Source organism: Hyperoodon ampullatus (assembly GCF_949752795.1).
Source record: "Hyperoodon ampullatus genome assembly, chromosome: 11".
Classification (NCBI taxonomy): domain Eukaryota; kingdom Metazoa; phylum Chordata; class Mammalia; order Artiodactyla; family Ziphiidae; genus Hyperoodon; species Hyperoodon ampullatus.
This window is the reverse complement of record NC_136924.1, coordinates 81,209,560-81,233,945: the sequence shown is the minus strand read 5'-3', so window position 1 is coordinate 81,233,945 and position 24,386 is coordinate 81,209,560. Positions and strand designations below refer to the sequence as shown.

General features: G+C 40.7%; 1 protein-coding gene across 2 annotated transcripts in view; it reads right to left on the bottom strand.

Moving 5' to 3' along the window:
- The window catches only part of ITPR2 (inositol 1,4,5-trisphosphate receptor type 2), a gene marked incomplete at its 3' end in the record, with an annotated part of 533,638 nt that overhangs the window by 54,441 nt on the left and 454,811 nt on the right, over positions 1–24,386 (bottom strand). Inside the window, exons 52-54 of one of the 2 annotated variants that reach the window (XM_079715959.1) lie at positions 20,600–20,692; positions 10,315–10,445; positions 9,036–9,201 (exon numbers count right to left, since the gene is read on the bottom strand). In XM_079715959.1, coding sequence (XP_079572085.1) covers positions 9,036–9,201; positions 10,315–10,445; positions 20,600–20,692 — 390 coding nt within the window. The remainder of the gene's footprint in view (positions 1–9,035; positions 9,202–10,314; positions 10,446–20,599; positions 20,693–24,386) is intronic. The other variant, XM_079715960.1, reaches the window with a different exon arrangement.

Below are 24,386 nucleotides of genomic sequence, written 5' to 3'. Positions count from 1 at the left end.
GATATGAGCTTATTATGTTGATTATTTATTGCATGTCCATGGGCAGATGTATGTGTCTCTTTTCTTCACCAATGGTCCCAATAGCTTAGAATATTGCCTGCTACATAGTCGGCACTGAATAAAATATTAATTGAGTGAATTAAGAATATGTCACTAAGAATATAACAGAATTGAAGAGATGTAGAAAGAGTAGGATATAAGCAGAAAGCAATGAGGCAGTAGAAGCTGTGAACTGGCAGAAACCAGGAGGTAGAGCAGCAAGTAGAGAGAGGCAATTATAATAGGGAAGCCATTCTAGACAGAGAGAAATGGGAAGCCGAGAAAAAGTTGTTGGGTAATAGTGTATGGTGGGGCTGAGGGTCTTGCTTTAGTTTCATGAATAGCATCTGGCTCTCCATGATGGCTCTTTGCTTACTGCACCTGTTATCTTAAATTGCTCATGTATTGTTTCAATAAATTCTCAATACTTTAAGAAAAAAAAGAACATGTCACTCATAAAATATTGTTCCACTAGGATGGCTATAATCAAAAACAGATAATAGCAATGTGGATGACGACATGGATAATGTGGAACCCTCCTACACTACTGATGGAAATGCAAGATAGTGCAACTTTACAAAATAGCTTGGCAGCTCCGCAAAAGGTTGAACACAGAGTTACCATGTGTACCAGCAATTCCACTCCTAGGTATATACACAAAAGCAAAACATATGTCCACACAAAAGCATGTACATGAATATCCAGCATTATTCATAATAGCCAAAAAGTAGAAACAACCCAAATGTTCATCAACTGATAAAAAGACAAACAAAATATGGTATATCCATACAGTGGATATTTTTCTGCAATAAAAAGAAAGGAAGTACTGATACATGCTATAACATGAACCTTGAAAACATACCAAGTGAAAGAAGCAAGTCACAGAAGACCACATATTATATGATTCCATTTACATGAAATGTCCAGGATAGGCAAATCTATAGCAACAGAAAGTAGATCAGTGGTTGCCTAGGGCTGAGGAGGATGGAAGGGAAGGGGAAGGAGGGAGCAGTGATGGCTAAAGGGTATGAGGTTTCTTTTGAGGGCAATGAAAATGTTCTAAAATTGATTGTGATGATGGATGGACAACCCTGAATATACTAAACCCATTGAATTATACACTTTAAGTGGGTGAATCATACAGTATGTGAATTGTACCTCAACAGAGTTATTACCAAAAAAAAAAGGAGAAAATTTTAAAGTAGCTTTCTCCTAGAATTCAATTCAAACAATTCCCTACCTGTTGCAAGGTACATAGGACTATAAAGATAATGTCTACCATCAATTAACCTATAATATGGGAGAGGAAACAGACAACTTGTTTTACATTCTGAAGTGATATAATCTGCCAAGGAAACATAAAGGAGGACAAAATGAGCTCTGACCAGGTATGTTTTAAAAGGTTTCAAAGAGGCATAAAACTTTACATGTCTGGCCTATGAAACACGATCATGGCAAGTGGAGAAGAGATGAATGGTAAGAAAAGGTACTTAATTTTTATTGAGCACCTATTTATGCTGACAACTATAAAGATGTCCAAATATGCTATAATAATTACAATAATCCGATCTGACCTTTTAGCAGGTGAGGAAAGAGATTCAGAGGGATTCAATTAATTGCTCAAGTTAACACCTCTATTTAGTGGAAAAGTCAGCCAGTATTTAAATAAAAATCTTCCTGACTCCAAAGCAATGTTCTTTTGCCTCTGGGCTGAGGAAATAGCACAGCAAAGCTAGAGATGAGAGTAAATGCCCTGTTTGGGGGACTGTCAGTTCCTCTGGTGTGGCCAGGAGGGAACACTCGGAAATTAAGATGAAATGGTACATTTGGCACAAACCATGGAAAGTATTAAACACAAAGCTAAGGAGTCTGTGCTTTATGCTGAAGATTTTTGAGTGAGCCTAGCATGCTGGGAGCTGTGCGTTAAGTAACTCCTTGTGCCAGGATTTAGAGGAAGACTGTGAGAGAAGAGGCTAAGGGTAGGAGTCCAGGGGGACTAGGACAGGGGAGGAGGGATATAAGGGAGGGAAACTGGTTGTCTTTCATCTTCACTGGGTCTTGCTCTCTAAGCCTGAACATCCATTCCCATGGCTTCCACCATCATCATGCTGATGAGTTCTCGACCTTTATCCCCAGTACTGACCCTTCTTCTCAACTTTAGATTCTATTTCCCACTGCCTCCTGGATAACTTATGGGCAGGTCAAACTCAACTCATCAAAGATTTGTTTCTTTAGCCCTTCTTCTTCCCCTCTGTTAATGAAATCCCTGTCCACCAGTGAACCTGAAGTCGCCCTCAGACTCATGCACTGACTATCCACTCTGTGCACATGTCTTGTAGTCACTCTGACTTTCTCACCATTCTCCAAACACACCAACTCCTCTGAAAACTCTACGCCCCCATCTAGTCTCTTTCCCATTTTACAGGAATTTCTTCTCCAAGAGCCAACTCAACCACTGCCACAGCTCTGACTCCCTTGGTTGGTCCTCTCTGTGTCTCTGCTATAAAAATGTCTGTTTCTATCTTAGGCTCTACTACTTTGTCTGATTTATTCTTGTATTACCGGCACCTGGCATAGTAGCTGGAAAACAGTAGGCATTCAACTAAAGTTCACAGAATAACTGAATGTATCAATAAAGATTGAAGAGGACTCTGGAGTAGAAACTGAAGAGGGCTTGATGTCCGATTAGAGGTACCAATTTAGGAGGAATCATGGACTACTCGATATTTTGACTTGAATGACCAAGTTCAAGGTAATATCACTAAATCAAGAGGAAAAAAAATAGAAGGAAGAGATTTTAAAGGAGGATGTATTTGATTTTGGATGTGTTGAGTTTAAGATGCCTACAGAACAACCAATGTTGGGATGTTAGGTAGGAAGCTGGATATTCCAAACAGCATTCAAGATATAACTCTACTAGTCCAAGGATAAATGACATAAAATGAACAATGAAAGCCAGAGCATTAGATGAGACGACCAAGGGAGAAAGAAAGGAAGGGTAAGAGGAGCTCTGTATGCTCGATACAAACTTTTCAGGAAAAATGTTAAGACTACACTTATGTTGTGTTTCCCACCCAGTATGACTAAGGTAAGGGAACATACCCACCCACTAGCCCGGCATCCACATTCCTCTTCTCTGCTTTATTTTTCTCCATAGTCATCATTTGACATTCTATGTATTGTGGAAAATAAGTTCCATGATGAAAGTGTTTGTCTGTTTTTGTTCACTGCAATACCCTAGCACTTAGTAGATGCTCAGTAAGTAACGGTTGAACAAATAGGTGAATGAATGACTTTCACGCATAAGTATAGACAATAAAGATAATAAAATAATGCGCAAAGTATAGAGAAGGGACTAATTACCAAGAGAAGAACATAGGTGCCCCCCCTCACAATTTAGCCTTTATTTCCTATTAAATCATCTAGAAAGATCTTTAATTCTAGGAACCTGACCCTCCTATGATAGGAGTTCTGACCTATCATCAAATCCTTTCTCCATTTTGTTATTTTGTCACACCTGGTCTGTCGACATCTCCTTTTCACTGGATTTTTCACCTCTAGTAATTCAAAATTAATAGTTAATGTGGACAACAGAGTCAATTTGTTTCCATGCTTACTGCTTTAGCTCTGTCATGTGCTCATCATCACCTCATCATGACCACCTTCTGGACCACTAGCAACTGTTTTCTGAATCTCAACTCTGAAACATCTGGTTCACTGTCTTCAAGGCTAGGAGAGTCCCATTTGCTCTCACTGCCTGTCACAGTACCCACCTCTTCTGTTGCTACTATGGGCATCCGCGGAATATTCCTGGGGCCATCTCCTACTGGGGAGAATCTCTCCTCTATTATTTGATACTATATCCCCCTTTGGATCACAATTTAACACCAAACTCCTCCAAGAACCATTTCTAGATTAATCACAACTATTTGATAGCCTACTAATACAACCCCCAAATATCCCGAATGTTTAAATTATTCTTGTAATTAAGTTCTTCTAATATATATGGTATATATTAGATCTTATATGTGGTAAGTGATTCCAGGAATGAATGCATATCTAGATATACTTTATCACAACACTTCCCACATGTTTCTGCCCTTTGAGGGCAGAGAATAAAGAACCCTTATGTTACTGAGGTCACAGGGATTAGCAGCTAAAAGAGCTTGAAAACACTTTTCAATATTTAAGTAAGTTTCTATTTTATTTTAAATGTTCACACTAAATTTGTTCTACTTTACAAAGTATTTGTTCTAATATAAAAATACTATTTGAATTTGCTCTCAGGTTAACTCACCTCAATGGTCTCTCAAATTTGTTAATAAATGTGAAGCTTCTGAAAAATAGGCCATGTTGATCTAATACCTTCTGATATATCACCCTATATCCCTGTGGACATGTGTATGCCACAGAAACAATACCACACATGTGACAAAACTTGGGATAACTTGGAATTAGTGTATCTAAGTTTTTTGTCTGCAGTATATAGCAATTTAGGACTTACTTGCTTTATCTTCCTTTCATAGGTTATAAGCCACATAAATATAGAGACAATGTTAATTTGGAGGTGACTAATTGGATAGTCATTCATTAAGCAAATATTTATGAAGGATCCCTAATACACACTATGGAAGCATAAAAATGGATAAGATGTAGATGTGGATCTCCTAAAGATGAGAAGTTATCATGTACTGAGAGCTTACTCTCAGTTAAGCATTGAGCTAAGAATTTTTATATACAGGATTTCATTTATACCCACTACAATGCCAAAACATGGCATTATATTCCTCACTTTCAAGGTGAAAGGAAACTTGACCAAGACCACATAGCCAGGATGTGGAACCAGTGTAGACCCATGTCTACTTGATGGTAAAGTTCATATACTTTCTATAATATGGTAAGGCATAGTATACAACAGAGGAGATGAGACAATGAAAAATATGTACAGTACTATATAGCTAATTGTGATCGACAAATTTAGGAGCAGATGTGTTTGCTTCTGGTTAGTGAGACCAGAGAAAGCTGAATTCATGGAACAACGGCTTTAGATCTGGGTCTCAGAGACAGGGCAGTAGTTCAAAAGCTTAGGAGTTTGGGCATCCCAAACAGAAACACCATAACTGAGAACATATGAGAGAGAGTTAAAGATGAGTAATGCAGTTGAACCAGAACCTGAGCTATAAATGGGAGAACAGTGGATGAAAAGGCAGGCAAAAAAGAAGGGGCCCAATTGTGGGGCAGGAAAATCAGAATTTTAGAGTTATAGACTGTACAATGTTATTGATAGGCTTTTGAGTAAGGAAATGAGTTCAAAGTGGAAAATTCTGTCTGGCAGCACTGAACAGTCCATTGGTATGAGCCAGGGTGAGCCTCAAAAACCAAGGTGTGGCTGTGGGAATATGTGGAAGGAAGTGAGACTGTGAAAGCAGATTCATTACAATGTGGTAACTAGTGCACCTGGAAGAGGAAAAAGGAGATGCTTAAAATGATGGAGAAGTTCCCAGCCCAGTGGGGTATCATTAATTGCAATACAGAAGACAAGATAAGTTGCCAGGTTAGAGGAAGGAGATGGAAAGGCATGATGCACTGGTTTGCAGACATGGTAAAATTGGCTGCCAGGAAGTCATATCTTTTTAAATGTCAATCAACCATGGAAAGTAAAGAACAAAAGCCTGGAGAGAGGTTGGAGCCCTGGCTGCATATGTGGCAATAATCTACATAAAGTGGTGTTAAAGAGAAGGGCAGAGGGGAGAGACAAGGAGTCTATGATAAAATCAGAACCTCTGATCCAGGGGTTGGGAGAAGGACTAAGGCCTTGTGATAGACCCAGAGAATGTGCAACCTGAGCTAGAAGAAAAGGTCAGCAGGAAGTTCATGATGAGATCTGAGACAAACATTTCAACTTGGTGATGAAGGTTATTGTGATATTTTAAGGAATTTACAGGCTACAGGCTTTTTGATAACTGAAAATCCAGAGAGAATTTTGACATTGGAGGGAAAGCTCAGAGGAGCAGAAATAGGGGTGAAGTGACGTGCTTATTTTGATGTTCATGTTTTTTGTTGTTATAATAGGGGGACAGGATCATGTCTTGGAATGAGGCTCAGTCTACCGATAGATTTTTCCAAAGAACCCATGTTTCGGAGGTAGTGTGCTGACATAATAGTTGTTACGATTGTGAAGAAAAAGGCTTCGAGGAAGCAGTGTAAAGGCAAGACCATGAGACACAGGAAGATCTTCAAAGGTACTATCTTTCTTCCTCTGTGGGACTCACCCTTCTATATAATAACTCTCTTCCCCAAATCTCCCAATTATCGCACAACATCTTTCTGGCTCCATGTCAATCTTGTGTTCTTCCACCTAATCTAGACATATGAAGAGAAGACTCTTCTTTTTGTGTCATTTCCTTCCAGCAAGTCCCTCCCCAGCACTGTGCAATCTGGTATCTGCCCTTACCTTCCTGGAAACTCCTCTCTAAAAACTCCAAAACCTCCTAAACGAGAAACTCAAAGGCTCTGCTTCAGTTCATGTTACTGCTTTGACACAGTTGATAATCAATTCTTTTGTTCCCAAGGGTATTTTCTCCCCTCACTTCCACGTGCCACACATGTCCAGTTGTCCTCACACCATTCGGACTGGAAAGTTTCTGTGAGTGTGTGATCCCCTTTCTCTTTCAACTTTTCAATGCTGATGTTTTCCATGTGAACGCCCATCATCTCCTCCTCTCACTTGGAAGCCTTCCTCCACACTCCAGCTTTTTCTATGTCATACGGGTTGAGGATTCCCCGATACTGTCTCCTTCTCTGAGGCTCAGACCCATATGTTGACCTCTGTGCTGAGTGTATCCCACTGGGCTGTTGAGTACATACCTCAGTTTCAGTACTTCCAAAGCCAAGTTCAGTATATGCCTATGTAAAATTGTTTTTCTTCTTCTATCCGAGAACTCAACTGTTGGTACTGCCATCCACCCAGGCACCCACGCTCTCTCATATCCATTCCAAACCAAACCACTGAGATTTAAAAATTCTATCTCCCCAGCATTTCTTAACTTTGTCCTCTAATCCTGAATACTGCCACCACTACCTCTCCCGGATCAAGGTTTTGTTACCTCTCATGGACTATGGCAATAACCTTCTACCTAGTTACTATGGCAATAACCTTCTACCTAGTTACTCTGCCTCCAATATTGTCCTCTGATGAACAACTTCCCATAGCTGCCACAGTGCTTGAAAATAAAAATTAGACCATGGGGCTTCCCTGGTGGCGCAGTGGTTGAGAGTCTGCCTGCCGATGCAGGGAACACGGGTTCGTGCCCCGGTCCGGGAAGATCCCACATGCCGCGGAGCTGCTGGGCCCATGAGCCATGGCCGCTAAGCCTGCGCGTCCGGAGCCTGTGCTCCACAACGGGAGAGGCCACAACAGTGAGAGGCCCGCATACCGCAAAAAAAAAAAAAAAAAAATTAGACCCTCCATCCTCTACTTAAAATTCTTTAATTGTTCGCCATCCTCTATAAGTCCATAGGATGAAGTCCAAGCTTTCTAATATAAAAGGCCACATATGATCTGGCCAATCTCTTTTGCTGGCATTGCCCTGCTCTGAAACTTATACTCCAGAAACACTGAGCTGTTTACAGGAAATGAAGATTCTACTCATGCTGTTCACCCCTCCACGCCTTTCCTTCTGCTGGCCACTCTGCTTCTGCCCACTTGGATATGGCTCTCTCCCTTCCATCTTTTTTTTTTTTTTGGCCGCGCCATGTGGCATGCAGGATATTAGTTTCCCAACCAGGGATCGAACCCGTGCCCTCTGCATTGGCAGCGTGGAGTCTTAACCACTGGGCTACCAGGAAAGTCCCTCCCTTCCATCTTTTACCATCAGCTCCATCACCATTTCTTCTAAGAAACCTTTCTTGACTCTTCCTCGGCTGCCCCCTACCACAACCCAACGAGATGTTAACAACCTGTAAACTTCTCCATCATTTCCCTTAATGCATTAGATAGCACTGATATTTATTGTGTCTGTATTCCACAACAGATTGTGGACACCCCAAAGGGCATGTCTAATTGGTGTTTGTTTCCTTGGAATAGAGCTCATGATCACAGGTTAATATCTGGCATACTCCCACCTGTTGGAGGGATGTTGGAAAGGCTTGGAAGAACCATTCAGGGAAATGAGACAGTTGATAAAAGGTGAACCAAGGAAGGAAGGGGGTTTATTGCGGGTCCAGTTTAAGTTATATAGAATAAACATCGTAGTGAGGCCCTTACGTTTGTTTCGTGACTTTTATCAAAAAGGTTCTTCAGCTTGACATGGAAAAATAGATGGTGAGTATCACCGGGAGTTGGTGATTATTCAAGGAGGGGGAAGGATCCGAGGACGACTAAGCCAGCTACAGAGATGACTAAAGCCAGAAAGGGCTAAGGTTTATGAAGCAAAGGCAGAGCCAAAGGAAATAATGAGGACAAAGAGAAGGTTGGGTGGGCCTGAGAGAGCTGACGATAGAAGAAGAGGAGGACAGGGTGTGAGAGAGAGAGGGAGGGAGGGAGAGAGGGACAGAAACAGAGAGAGAGCACAGTTCAGAATCAAAAACAAAGTGCAGCCAGTGAGTAGAAGTTCAAGCTGCTGGGAAGATCATCTGAGCATTCATAACCTAACAAAATAAAATAAAAATCATTCTATTGTTTACTCAACACGTTATTGTGATTAAACATCTCTTTGCCAGTTGGTGGAACCTTCTGGCATTTTGTAACACACACTATAGGCAGAGAATCATACAAATTGCAGAAATAATGACAAGTTACCTTTGGGATGTAATTCTTCTGCTCTTTCTGGAAGCAGAGTATCCCAGTCCAGTGCTCAGTTACATAATCTGAATTTTGTCCAGCTTTCATTTTGAAATAATTTTTCCCAAAGCATGGCAAACAAAAATCATTCTAGTCCCTCCTTTCTACTGGGCAGTTTCTTTCTCTATTATTTTAGTATCTTGAGAACACTTACCACAGATGAAACAGGTTGTCTTTAGAATTTCTTCTTTTTTCTGTTTTTCACTTCTGAGGTCCGCAAAAGTATCAATGATAACCCCAAAAATCAAGTTAAGAACGATAATGATGACAACGAAATAAAAAAGAAGGTCGTACACCACTCGGGCAGCAAACAAGGGCTCCTGAAATAAAAAATTTTTAAACATTAAAAAAAAAACCATTGTGTATATATACAGGTGCACACATTTTCGAGGCATGTTGATTTAGCGTATTGTCTAGCAGAAATCATTGTTGGCTAAATATGCATAGTATTCCAAGTTGGAAAAATAAGAACCCCTTTGTATCTTCGTTTTCTTTAAGTGTTGTGAGGAAAACTTTCCAGTCTGTTCCCAGACCCCTTCCACTCCCTAGGACTTGCACTCTTCCTCTCCAAGGGAGGGACTTACTGTGTATTAAAAACCACTTGACATGTCATTGTGCTAAATGCATTTTGGTGCAGTGGGCCCCTATCCCAGAAGCTGCACAAAATGTAGACAAATACCAGTCCCAAAGGTCAGAGATCGGAGATTTGAGGAGGATCTAATGATCCGTCCATTTCTGGAGTCGATTTTGTTCTTGGCCTTATAGAGTTAAGTACATTCAACTCAGGCTTATTTCTACTTGTCAAATGGTATTAAAATACACATTAGAGATCAGATAGCCTAGATGTTTCATAGATGAGGAAACATGAGATGAACGGACAACGTGATATGGCTGGCCTGTTGGAGGACTGAGATTATTCAAGCTCCCAGCATGGCACCTGAGATGTTGTAGCCAATGAGAAATTTTTCAGCCTTGCCATTTGAATATATGAAATCCTGTTAGAATTTGTTCAGATTTGATATTCCTCATCAATAAATAATAGAGGCTGTTCCTATTCAGAGGCAAAGAGTAAATCTTCATGCCTGAGAAACCTGATAGACAAAAGGCAGCCTGGTTTCTGTTATCTACGTTAACAATCAACTCCTCCATAAAGACTATAGTCGAAATATATACAGTCGAATATAACTCTGTCCACAGTTCAAAGGTGTACAGAGTTCATGACCCTACTAACATACGTAGATTTCTAGGACATTAGCTGTTTCTGTGTAATCCCAGTATACAACGAATTGGTTTCAATGGCCACCGTGATACTGTTAAAGCAAACAACAGAACATACAGTACCCTGAAAACAAAAACCATATTGTAAATGCTGTTAAGAAAGGTTAAAACAAGATCATGTGCTTCTTGAAAAACCATTTTTCTCCAGCTTTTACTTCTTTTGAGGGTCTTCTCAGCACATCTCCCACACCGCCGCCGTTCCTGAGGCCCTGGTTCAGGACAGTCACAATGCACATAAGGAGGGTGTCACACATTCTTTCAATTCCATCTTCATATTCCTCAGCAGCTACAAAAACAAACAAGTCAAACAGTACAGCAACCTCATGCTTTTAAAACACACTCTTATGTACTGTCAAAGATCTATTGCTTTATAACTGTGTCAGGACACAGTTTTCTGAAGGGATATAACACGTTATTTTCCATGTGGCAGCCCGTGAAGCCCGTGACTGACACAGACTCATAAAGCACGCATATAATATCCCCAAATCATTTTTTCTTCCATCGGTGGAAAAGGACAGAATATAAGAAAGCTAATATTCATTGCGCATTGTCGTGATGTGGGGAGATTTCAGTAAGACCTTCTGAAAACACAGTCAACTCACCCAGGAAGCAAAAGTATTGCGGGGGGGAAAAGAGCTTGTACAAGGAAGCTAGGTGAACCCAGCTTTAAATTCTACTCTGTTCCAGAACTGGGACTTGGGCAAGTTACTTAATCTCAACATCCTCATCTGTAAAATGGGGAGGTCGGTTTAAGGATTAAACCCTTCAGAGGGTTATTTAAGGATTATATTTAAGGTATGTAAAACACTTTGTACAGAGGTTGGCATACCCATAGTAAGTTAAGGGCTCACAAATTGCGGCAAATACTATTTCATTTCTCTAGTAAGTGTCTAAGCTTTCTGAATGACCAGCATGGAGCTACAGATAAGAGGCACGATGCATTTATGTAAACAATTTATTTCATGTAAATAATTTATTTTATGTGAACGTGTTTATGTGAAAATATTTAGGGACAAACGGAGAGAGATTAAAAAAATATTATGTGACAGAAAAATTCCTAGTCTTATTTTGTTTAAAGATAAAGTTACCAAATATGGTAGTAATCTCTCAGTCATTTAAAATAATGAAAAATTCACACCAACTTGGATACTAGAATCAGGATTTCCTAAATTAAGTAAGCAGGAATGTACTTTTCTTGTTACAAGATTAAAGAACCATAGTGGCACTGAATTTTGGAACGGTGTAGCCAGTCTGCATGTCACGGCGTGAATGTGAAAACAACCACCACCAAAGGAAAAAGAAAAAGAATCCTTCTATTGATAATTTTGTGTACCTGATCCACTACAAATAGCCTGTCTGGTACTTTGTTATGAAAAGGTTGATTTTCTTCTTGTAAGCTGACTTTAACATCACATGGACGAGGGATCTGGCATTTCCCCTTTATTCAGAGCTGCTTCTTTCTAAAACATACTCCTCAAGAGGAGGGCGGAAGTCAGAGATGGACAAGCATCAAAGGCAGCATCAAAGATATCAGCAGAGTCTGTGCTGGACCACTTACCGTAGAGGTGAGCACCAAGGCACATTCTGACTTGGAAAGTAGAAGAAATAAAACCACTTTTGGAGACAGGAGAAATGAGGAAGAAGTAAAGCTTGTGGTGCCAGCAGTCAGAACAGCAGAAGAGGCAAGAAAGGCAGAGAAGAGAAGACAGTGAGAAAGCTCAGTCTGCAAAGTGCTTGGTTAGGTCCCCGACACCTGGTGGTGGTGATGGCTAGGAAGAATGAGAAGAAAATAGTTAGAAATGTGTAAGAGAGTTAAAGGAATTTTTGAAGAGGAATATGGTTTTCCAGCAATGCAGTCACGTGTGGTATGTCTATATACTACTTTCCCACGGCTAGACTTTCAATCAATCTTCTATCTAGTGGCAGGATCTGCGTTCATTTATTTAATCAGCAACTACCTGGTCATATGACACCAATGTTTACTAAAGACTTATTAAGTGCCAGATTAATCAGTTTACGGAAGCTACAGGAAAGTGCTCCCATCTCTCCCCAATAATTCAGAAGTGAGGTTGTTTGCTCTTTAATAAGAGGTGAGCTAGTAAAATCCACACACAATTCACATGATTAGCCATTGTGAAATAAAATAGATTGGCTGCAAATACATAAAGAGAATTGGCTTTCTGTGTGACATGTAAACATGGGGAGAGTGCCCAGGTCAGGGTCAATGCCAGCCATAGTCCAGTCCACTCACTCCATAACTAGTGCTTGGGCATGCCAGTTTTACACAGTAGCCTCTAGGAGCTTGGTTAATAAGGTTTTACCTTTGTGAGACGGATCTACTCATAATATGTTAAGCCAAGTTCCCAGGCCTTCAGGCTGAGAGCCAGGCCCTGAGTCACGATGAATTCACCTAAATAAATGCCACCTTGTGGAGACCTACCTACATAACCAGGTTTCCCCATGCCAAACCTGCTTCATTTCAATATATCAAGAGCCCTTGCGTTAGGTGCTAGAAATACAGGTGGGAAGATGAAAGTGCTGCAGCCCCCAGGAAACTTATGGTCCCCTAGGAAATGTGGGTGGCAGATGAACAAAGGCAGTGCAGTACCATGGGTACTAAGGAGGGAGGATGGATGAGCATCTCATGGGCTGGGGTGTCGGGGGCAGCATCCTAAAGGACGGGGCACCTGGGCTGAATATTGAAAGAGGGCATGGTTGGCCAGTAAGATCAGTGAAGACATTCCAGGCAGATAAAATGGGCTGAGCGAAGGCAAACAGGCATGAAGAAACATCTGGAGTGTCTGGGGAACGGCAGGTGGATTGGGATGCCAGGGCCTCTGGGGTATGCAGATGAGTGCGGGAGCTGTAAGAAGAGAAGTAGGTAGGGGCCAGATTATGGAGAGAATCATACACCAAGCTACAGAGTTTAAATTTTATCCTGAAAGCTATGGGGAGTCACTGGAGAATTTTAAACAGAAGAAAGGTGATTTAGCATCTAGTTGGCAAAGAAGTATGAGATAAAACATGAACTTAAATAACAAGACAAATGAACACACGATAAAAGCCACAAGAGCAGTGCAAAGAGATCAGAATAGAGAGAGAACTTTTAATACCAAGGATAATGAGAGGGGAGTCCCTCAATGGACTAAGACAGCAGTAGATAGGCATTTCATGTGTCACGGGCAGAGAGCCCCAGAGTTAAAAAAAATTGCTTATATGATGAAGAGCCAATAATACCAGTATGCAGAGGAGTGTAAGATATGGCTGGAGATAAACTGGCAGCTCTCTGAAAAGCTCTAGGGAGTTTGGATTTTAGTTGGCAGGTAATGGGGCATCGTGGACATCTTGAGTTGTGGGTAGGGAAGGACATATTCAAAGCAGTGACTTCTGACAAGTAGCCTAGTGGTGATATAGTGGGAAAATTGAGGAGGAGAGAATAACTGGAGGTAGAAAGACCTCTTAGGAGGCAGTTGCAATAATTCAGGCATGATGTGCCATGAGCCTCCACCAGAGTAATGGGTGTGAGAATGGAAAGGATGAAAGATCGGGAGCTGACGGGACTCGGTATGAAGGAGACAGCAACGTGAAGTGTCAGACTGAAGCTTCCAGCCAGCGGTGACCCGGGAAAGGAGGGTCTCGCTAAACCACAGAAAAGGACCATTTGGAGGAAGAACTGGATGCCGGGGCTTTGAGGAAGACAAGGAAAGAATCTCAGATGATTTTTATGTTTATCGGACGAGAAGACTTTTAAAAGGCTAGAGAGGACCAGAGCTGGGAGAGTACTGGGATCCAGAATTAAGGAAGACAACACTTTAAAGATGAAGAGAGTATCAAAAAACATCAGAAGTACAGAAGGGTCAAAGGCAATGAGAAACAAGAAAAGGTCACTGGATTTAACAATTAGGTCATCAGGAAAAGCACAGGAAGATGTCATAGGAAGAGGGCAAATAGTTTAAGAGAAGATAGTTGATTCAGAAGGTGAAGGAGAGAGTGTAGGTCAACTGTTTTATAGAAAAATTTAGTACTGAAAGGAAGGAGATTAATAGGATATTAGTTTGGGGGGATAAGAGAATGCAGAAGAAGGTTCAATTAGGACCCAAGAGTGTGTATAAGAAGAAAGAGAACAGATGGTAGCAAGGAAAAGATTTCAGGTGCAAGAATAATGATCTAGATAATGGTGGCAAAGGGGTAATGATGAAAACAGAGGTGGTTATAAAAGAAGTGAGAGGACACGCCCTTGTTTACATGCGTAAAGGAAGAATGAGCGGACATAGACTTTAATGGGGAGACATTTTAAAAGAACTAAGTATATTCATGTAAAGAACTTAGAACATTGCTTGGCATATATTTAGGGTGTAGTAAATTCCAAGTATCATAATTAGCATTATGATTGATAGATGGCTGTCAAATCTCATGCAAAGTTATAGTTTTAATATAACCAACAAATTCTATACTTAAACAATATGAGCTTAAGTTATCCTCATTTTCAGTTTAGGAGTATTAGAAAGGATTTTTTCTTAATTCATAATAGGGGTGTTTCATATGAGGAAAGGAATAAAAATATATTCTATTGACTCTGAAAGACTTCCCCCTGATCTGAGGTGTTAGTCTATAAATTTTTCTGGACATGCATGAATAAAAGTATTTATTAATGCCAGTTTTTTTCTGCTTTGACCATTAAATTATTCCATTTTTTAATGGTTTCTTAGAAGCAATAGATTGTCATTGAGACATATTTGAAATTCTGAATATAACTGAGAACCTCTTGTTTCTTGGCCTTAACCTTTAATCACAATCACCTCAATATGGAATTGCTGATTTTAAAAAACTTTAGGAAAAAAAAATTAAAAACACAGGGCACCCAGTAGGAAGCCAAAGGTAGAGTGACATAAAGACGGACCGGTTCTGCTACACATCAATCTTTTTTATTAAAGTAAAATACCAAAATATATTCAATTTGAATAACTCATAAATGTCGGACATCTGTAAACCTCTTTTTTCCTGTACATTCAAATGATTTTTACTTGGAAAATAATTGCAAATAATTTTTTTTTTGCCTCAAAAAAGCCTTACTTTTCTAGAAAATCAGTTTTGGGTTTTTTTTTTTTTTTTAGGAGAACATTTTTGTCTTGGACGTCTGCAGCAAATGAAATAAAAGATTTTTGTTTTTTTATTCAACTGCAGTCAGTTGCCAGTTGCCATGAGAATTCGCTGCCTCTGGGAGGATGACTCTACCTGCACCTATGGAGCCTCCGCAGCAGCTGGCTGCTCAGCCTTCCACTCCCCGAGGCTTGTTATCATGCTACCGCGCGTGTCTGGGCCTTCTGTAATGTGGACCTGCTGTCCACTAGATAACAAACCAAGGCCTTCACAAATGCACGCTAGGGCTTGCAAATTCAAATTTCATCCTGGGGCTTCCCTGGTGGCACAGTGGTTAAGAATCCGCCTGCCAATGCAGGAGACATGGGTTCGAGCCCTGGTCCGGGAAGATCCCACATGCCATGGAGCAACTAAGCCCGTGCGCCACAACTACAGAGCCTATGCTCTAGAGCCCAAGAGACACAACTACTGAGCCCGCGTGCCACAACTACTGAAGCCCGTGAGCCTAGAGCCCGTGCTCGGCAACAAGAGAAGCCACCGCAATGAGAAGCCTGCGCACCACAATGAAGAGCAGCCCCCGCTTACCCGCACGCAGCAACGAAGACCCAACGCAGCCAAAAAATAAAATGTAAATAAAATAAATAAATTAAAAAAAATTTCATCCTGGTCTTAGACACAGCAAAGTTATTTTAACATCTAAGTGACACACGCTTCCCCACAAACACCAGGTTCTGGCTTTCGTTCTACTTTTGCAGTTAGACACACGTGGCCAAGATTTAAAGGTGGCAGGGGTTACAAGGTCAGATCCGCAGAGTTTTCAATCAAATGGATTTTATCACTTACCATGTCAAATGTAAGAAGGTCACAGAAGAAAGAGCAGATTAATACAGGCTTTTCTGTAGTTTTTAATACTGATTTACAAATGATCCCTAATCGTGAAAAGCTACTGCCACCATCTCTGGATCCCACCAGCGTCTCTGTCACTAGCACCTGCAGTGCTGAAATCCCTCCAGGATTCTTTCCTCCTTACTCTGGGAGCTTTCCCTGCAAAATCATACCCACAGCTCCCAGTTCAGGTCAGCCTAAAAAAAAAAATGCAGACTTTGCCCCTGGGGCAATACACCTGGAAGAATTGTCCCCTTTTGTCCACAGGGAAAAGGGAAGTTCTGTTCTTTGTGTAATGTATTAGGTGAAAATGACAGGTGATAGCAGTATTATGGGAAGTCTTTAATGCGTTTGCATTCGGAGGTATAAACCAATATCCAAACAGACTTTGTGACAGAACGGACTTTCTCAGCCTCAACACTGTAGACATTTGGGGCTGGATAATTCTTGGTTGGTGGGGGGAGTTGTCCTCTGCATTGTGAGATGTTTAGCAGCATCCCTGGCCCCTACTCGTTTGCTAGATGCTAGTAAAACTTCTCCTAGAATTAGGACAACCAAAAATGTCTCCAGACATTACCAAATGTCTGGGGAAGAGGGGAGAGAATCAACTCCAGCTGATAAATACATAATAGAGAAGATTTACTTTTTTTTAAGAAATTGCCTTCAGAAGACAATACGCATAAAGAACAAGCATTCCAAGCATTCTATGAGGAAGGCAATATTAGGCAGAATTTTAACCATCTCTAAATTTTGGTTAGGAAAGAAATAATTTATAGAGATTAATCCTTTAATGAGGAGGCAATATAATTTAGAAGGTTGGAGCACAGGCCTTGGAATCAGAGATCTAGATTGATTTACTAGCTGTGAACGTAATGTCTCTGTCCTTCAGTGTTTTTACCTATAATATGAGGATAGTTAGCAGCATCTCTCTATCCTTGGACATGCTTCAGGGTCTTCACTCATGCTGTTCGCTGTGCCCAGAACGCCTCCTTCTTTCTCTTGGCCTTTCACCCTCCAAGTCTCAGTTTAAATAATCCCTCCCCAGAAGGGCCTCTCTGTTTATCTACAGCTACGTTCTCCTGTGATTACCTATCATAGCACCACTTGCAGTACCGTATTTTGTAACTTTTTATGCTTCCCTCACTATTTTATAGTTTCATAATGTCCAGGATTATCTCTTTATTCAACACTGTCTTGAATATGGTGGCTGGCCCATAGTAGCGGCTCAACAAATAATGCTGTAGGAATGAATGAATGAATGAATACACAGAGTTTTTATAATTATGAATATCATCGTCATCATCATTGAGGATTTGTACTGATCTGACTTAACTCAATTCCTATTTTACAAAAACACTCACTTCGTTCTGTTAAATGTTAAGATCAAAATGTCACAATGAGTAAGACTGTATGAAACAATTACACTAGAATACCTGGTTGAGCATCTACAACAATGCCTGGGAAACTGTATAAAGCCTAAGCTTTGCAGACTTGCACAGAGTTGGGTGGCAACCTCCTGGGATATGTTCATACGTGTATGACCTAGAGGCTCTCATTCTCGGAGAGGGGGCTTCAGCAGCTCCCTCACTGTACCTTAGGGCTTCTGGATGCCGAGGGGTGGATGAGCACTGCTGGCTCAGCTGCTGTGCTGGACCCCTGGGTCAGCCGCCTTTATAGACTCTGGCAGGAGGAACACTAGCTTTGTTTTTGATTCACTGGCAAACCAATATTTTGCTCTTAATATCAAACCACTGTTGCAGTGTATTTGGTTTTTAAAAAAAGGAAATAATTTTTAGAAGAGCAAGGCAGAAACAGGGTTACTCTGCTTGGGACCATGTTGTTAAAATGCTCATGCTAACAAGAAAGGAAAATTTTTAACATACTCTTTTTCATACTCTGTCACAGAGAAAGAATGTCGAATTAAAAAAGAGATAAGTACTTATAACAATAAATTGACATTCAAGGTGGCCAACAGATCCTAAGAGCTATTTAATTCTAGCCAGCTACTTAAACTATGTCTGAGGTTTTGAAATAGCTCTCTGTGCTTTTTTGAATCATGGAAAATGGGAAGAAGAGTGAAACATCTGCAGATCTGAATCTGAGATTATGACAAATTCCGCAAACCGCTGACAAATGAGATTGATCTGCTCCCCCAGATAAGATATGTCATTAAAGGGATAGTGTGGGAAGGAGTCAGGATCAAGAGAAGCCAGTATGGGTTCAGACGAACCTCACATTGGGAATATTGGCAAACATTATGTATCTGGGCTTTGGCAAGGAGGCTTTGAGAAGGAGCCTCATGAGATTATTTTTTAAAAGAAGGAGGAACATGGGATAAATGGTAGTTTATTTAAGGCCGATTTCTTTGTGGGTGAATAATGCACAAAACATGACTATGTTAATCTGAAAGCATGTTTCTGGTGGCCACACACCAATGGACTCTGTCCTTAGCACTGTCCCCATGCAGCATTTCTAGCACCCTTAATGAAAATCTTTTGAGGTTGGCAAAATTTTTTTTCTGTTAAGAGCCAGATGGTAAATATTTTAGGCTTTGTGGGTCACATACAGTCTCCATTGTATCTTTTTCATTAAAGAAAAAAAAAAACATAAAAAGAAGCTGCAACCATTCTTAGCCCGAGGGGTGTACAGAAACTGGTGACAATTCATATTTCCCCACGGCCCAAGTTTGCCAACCCGTGTTCTAGAGCTTATCAAACTTGAGGATGACATGAGAGAGAATGAATATTCTGCTTAATAGAATCAGGATCCATAAAGGTACCATGAGCCTCATGGCACGTGAGCACTGGAAGGGGCCTGAAACCTAGAGATCATCTGGTCAAGAAGCCCCTCCTCTATTCACAGGACAAACTGGGACAACCTGGGATTATGGGTTGGCAGAAATATATAGACATAAATGCATGGTTTTATACTTGAAATCCCAAACTCCCAATTATGTGAGCACAGAATAGGCATTTATGGCTTGACAGCTGAACCAGTGAAGAACAGCATTTTAGCCAAGAGTCAGTCAAATATGGGTCAAGAGTGGGGAGTGACTGCAAACTGCTCTATCCTAAACATGATCACACCACTCAACTTCTTGCCTTGGAGTGTTACATGAAGAGTCATCGCTGTAATATGTGAGGAAGCTGAAGAAATTGGAGGTATATAAGCCAGAGGATGCATGTAACGGGATTTTAGAAACTTCAGAGTCCAGTAAAGCTACACAAGTAGAGAAGGAGCTGGTTTGTGGTTTATAGGCCTGAACTGGGTACCCAGGAGGTCAGGGGGGAAAGAATCCTGAGTGGCAGCTAGCTGTTCACAGTGCCTGAGCTGCTGGGATGTGGAAATGGAACATATGCATGTGTTTAATTCTCCCTTTAAGTGATAGAGCATGAAACATTTAGTCAGTAGAAGAGACTGTCCATTTTTATTGGACTTGAAGCAACAGTCCAACATCTTAGGGCAAAAGGCAACTTGGGGAAAAAGGCTCTATCGTTATGACCGAACAACGTGCTTCCAGATGGAAGTGGGGAAATCCATCCTTAGGCTGTGCTTAACTCTTGCTTCCCTCCTTTTCTCTGAGTCTGATTTTGCCCTCTGTAGACAAAACAGAGACTAAATCTATTCCTTTTTTATATACAGAACTCTTGAAATATCTAAATGCTCCCTAAATCTTTGCTGCTTCTGGAAACAGATCACTAATTCCTTCTACAGTTCATTAAATTTCACACATGCCATAGTTTTCAAATTCCTGCCACATCCTTCGAGAACAGATTAGAGTCTAAAAAATTCTTTTTATATGCATGTTCCATTTGTTCCTTTGGAGGCAGGGAAAGTATCATATGCCCTATCTATCTATCTATCTATCTATCTATCTATCTACCTACCTATGTACCTAGATAGATCTCCCTCTCTCCCTCCCTCCCTCCCTCCCTTCCTTCCTTCCTTCCTCTCTTTCAGGACAAGCCATCTGAACAAGGTCCAGGAAATTGGCATAACATATGCAAGACATAGACCTAGAAAGTGGCAGGTCAGGGATTATAACCAAGCTTTTTGAGTTCTAAACCCATGCTTTCCCATTCTGTGTTAAAGGATGGATTCTTCTGTTAAAGGCAATATATTCTTAGTTAAAGGCTATACAGTGGAAAGGGACTTGCTTAGTGTGGTATGGTTTTGCAATATGGTAACAGAATTTTTAGCAGCATGTACCACAGGGTAAATTTGATAAATTCTCATGATTAGAAATAACGTAAGGAACAGGGTGAGGATACAAAATGACGGATATGAGAATCCTTTCTCTAGTTTGAAACTTTTAGGTTCTTTTACCCTCCATTCTTCTATTTCAACTTACCATGAAATTTTTAGAGCAACTCTCTAACCTATAATAACTTTAATCAAATAAACATAACTTCAGAAGTATCGAGTTCATGCTGTCCCGGAGCCTTTTTTACAGACCTGTATTTGAAGCTGGCATTGTGGGTGAGCAGTTGTCCTTTTCACATGTTCCCAGGATTGAAGCGAAAGTCATAGCAGAAACTGCATTGCTACCTGAGAACACACAATGGAGACATGGTATAGAGACAAATATGCAAGTGACAAGAAATGAGCAGACAAATTACACAGGCACATAAATAAAAGGTGCTATTACTCCAAATTAGCTGTGCTCCTAAAGTTTTTAGTTAAGTTAGTGTAGAATTCCGAACACACTTTTGCCTACTGAATCAATTTTATAAATAGAGAATAGGTTCATGGGCCAACTCACGAAAAGCCTTTTCTATCTTTCTAAAGTGGCTGAGATAAACTACTAATAATACTGCAGGCCCTAACCACCATGTGTAACAATGTTCCCATGGCCAGATGCATTCAGGGCTCTGGCTTGGAAATGCCAGAAACATGTTCCCCCCGTGTGGCTGGTAACCCTGAGCTCTCAGCCACTGGTGCCCATGGCTGAGGTACAGCAAGCAGGAGGTGGCATCTCTTAACAGTAAATGGTGGGTTCCCGGGAAGAGGACATCAAACATCTCAGGGAAGCAAGAATCTTCTGCCAGATCCCTGTTCAGAATCTTGTCTTCCTTAGTCCCCAAGGATCCATCTTTAGCCCCTATCTCCCCGGCCCCGATAGAAAAGAAAATAGTAACCTTCTTATCTGTGTAAAACAAGTTTCATATAACAAATTTTGTTGTTAGTAACAAACACAACATGAAGAGTTTCGTTCCTCTCAAACCTGTTTTTCACACGGAGCCACCAAGGAAAGTCCAGAAGGTGGAGGGAGAGGATTAAGTTCATTTTTATAGACTGAAGAAATATTCAAGTGCATTTCAGGGCAGCACCCACCAAGGTTGGCCTGATTGTTTGATGAGGTGAAGGCAGAAGTGGGGAATGGTGGCTGGAGTTTGGACGTGTGATGAGGAGAGAGACCAGGCCTGGAGGTGCCACCAACACAAGCCCTGGAGCTGAGAGAGCTCGGGTCCCCAAGGAAGGGAAGCCACAAACTTTACCTCCCCGCACCCTGACTGGGGCAGCATGGCAGAAAGGACGGGTCTATCACGGGGTAGAGTGAGTGTCACGTGGTCAGAGGGGTGGGGTTCCTGAGTGTTCCCCAGGAGCCATTCCCTTAATTAATATTTACTGACTTCGTGCTAGGCTCTGAGGACTCGGAGTCAGGGCCTTGGAGAACCCACAATCGATTAGGGAATACAGAGAGGTACAGACATAATTATAGTTGAATGGAGGGAGTGGAGTACACGTAAAGTGAGGTAGTGCGTTCAGAGAGGGAGAGGTGAATTCTAGAAAGGAAAAAACACAGGTTTTTGGAGACGGATCCATCTAGAGGAGACAGGATTTACACACAGGAAGATGAGGTAGAGGGTAAAGGGGGCAATTCCAGGTACAATCCTATGACAAAAGGTACAGAAGCCAGCAAAGGCACAGACAAGGCAGAGCTTCTAGGCTAATGATTTTAAACCAAGCATCCCACAGCCAGCCCAGGGCCCAGCAAAGTTTTCAAACCCGTAAAACACAGAATCAGAACTGTGGTAGGAATGAGTGACTTGCACAAGCAGAAGAGAGGCTGAGCATTGGGGGGGGGTGGGGGGGAGAACCACCTGGGAAGTTTCTGCCGTTTTCTGGGGAGAGGAAATGAGGGTAGAAACAGGAGGGCAGCACTGAGGATGGGGAATAGGGGGCAGTGGGAGAGACACTGGAACCTCCGCTTGTCAACACTACCTTCCCGCCAACTCCTTGGGCTTGTCTAAGACATGGATTCCCCTGAACACCGTCAAGTGCAGGCTCTTGCATCTACAGAGTCAGATTCCACTGGTGTCAGAGGTGGGATATGCATTGTCCCAAACTCCCAAGGCCATTTGCAAATTATTGGTCCTCTGCTCTCATATCCACCTGTGGTGCACCTGCCATTCAGCTCTAGAACCTCACCCTCCTCTCTTTGTTCACTGATTTCTTCACATTCACTGAAGAACTGTGTACTTCTACATTCCCCATTTCACTTGCTTCCTAGATGTGTTATGCTTGATAATTTCACTCAACTTTGGGAGAAAATAGTTTTCAGTAATTGAAAGAATAAACTTTATGCTACATATCCACAGACATAATATATAGTATTAGGAATTAAATTTAAAATGTTATGAAAATATGAGTGCTTCTTCCAGGGCATGGTACCACATACACTCTCTATGAAACAAAAACTCTCAGTCTATGAAGAATCAAGAGTTTAACTTTGTTAGCTGTTCTTGTATGCCAGATTTTTATAGTATTTACAAATGCTTTCTCTTGTTTAACAACTTTATATATAAATATGTATAAATATTTTTAGTGAAGATCTTGACATTTTAGTTTTTGTGCTTCCTATTCTGTAAAAGATAGGAAAGAAGACTTTTTTATATTTCTAAAGAAAATATATTCATAATATAATGACGCTAACTTACTTTTTTTTTTATTGGAGTATAGTTGCTTTACAATATTGTGTTAGTTTATACTGTGCAGCAAAGTGAATCAGCTATATGTACACATATGTCCCCTCTTTTTTGGATCTCCTTCTCATTTAGGTCACCACAGAGCACGGGGTAGAGTTCCCTGTGCTATACAGTAGGTTCTCATTAGTTATCTATTTTATACATAGTATCAATAGTATATATATATCAATCCCAATCTCTCAATTCATCCCCCACCCCCGTCCCCCTTGGTATCCATACGTTTGTTCTCGACATCTCTGTCTCTATTTCTGCTTTGTAAATAAGATTACCTGTACCAATTTTTTCAGATTCCACATATATGCATTAATATACAATATTTGTTTTTCTCTTTCTGACCTACTTCACTCTGTATGACAGTCTCTAGGTCCATCTATATCTCTACAAATGACCCCATTTCGTTCCTTTTTATGGCTGAGTAATAGTCTATTGTTATGTACGTACCACATCTTCTTTATCCATTCCTCTGGACACTAACTTTTTAAACAACACAATTAAAATTATTTACTACAAGATTCATAAAACAATAATGACTGTACACGTTTGATTCAGAAACTGTGATGCTTCAGTGTCAGACTCACTCTATACTGAATAACTCAATGTGATCATGCCTAGTAAATAATTAAGACAAAGAATTTTGAGAACAGATAGTTTATGATTCACAGATAGTTTAGCACAAGTGGAGTGTTGGGGGTATTTATATACATGAGCTTTTCCTCCAAATATTTACACCTATAAAACTCTAGACAAAGTAACATTTAAGGGAGAAAAAGAAAGGCCATAACAGAAAATATACCATGTGTCTGTGAATAAAGACTACTACCTAGGTCTGAAATTCAGTCTCAAGTTTAATAACTTTCAATCTATGTATATGATGTTTCTATTCCATGCCTTGATTACTTAGACTATATAATAGACCTAAATGCCACTTAATTATCCCATATTCTAAAAGCACCACTAATTAAATCCTACTTTTAAATTTGATGGTTTGAAGAAAGAGAGAGTCATTTTGTGGTTTCCCTTCTCTGCAACCCATAGGCAGTGGAATCACCCAGAGAAACTATCAGCAAAGTGCAGAACTGCGATGTCCATCCAGCAACACAGGAGAGGAGGAAAGAGACTTAAGAACAAAATTTAACCAAAACAACAAAATGTAGGAAAGGGGGAAATAAGAAACCATTAGGGAGCATAATAAATAAAAAGTCCAAAGTAAGATGGAAAGAATCACCCCTCATACCACAAGAATCACAGCGAGT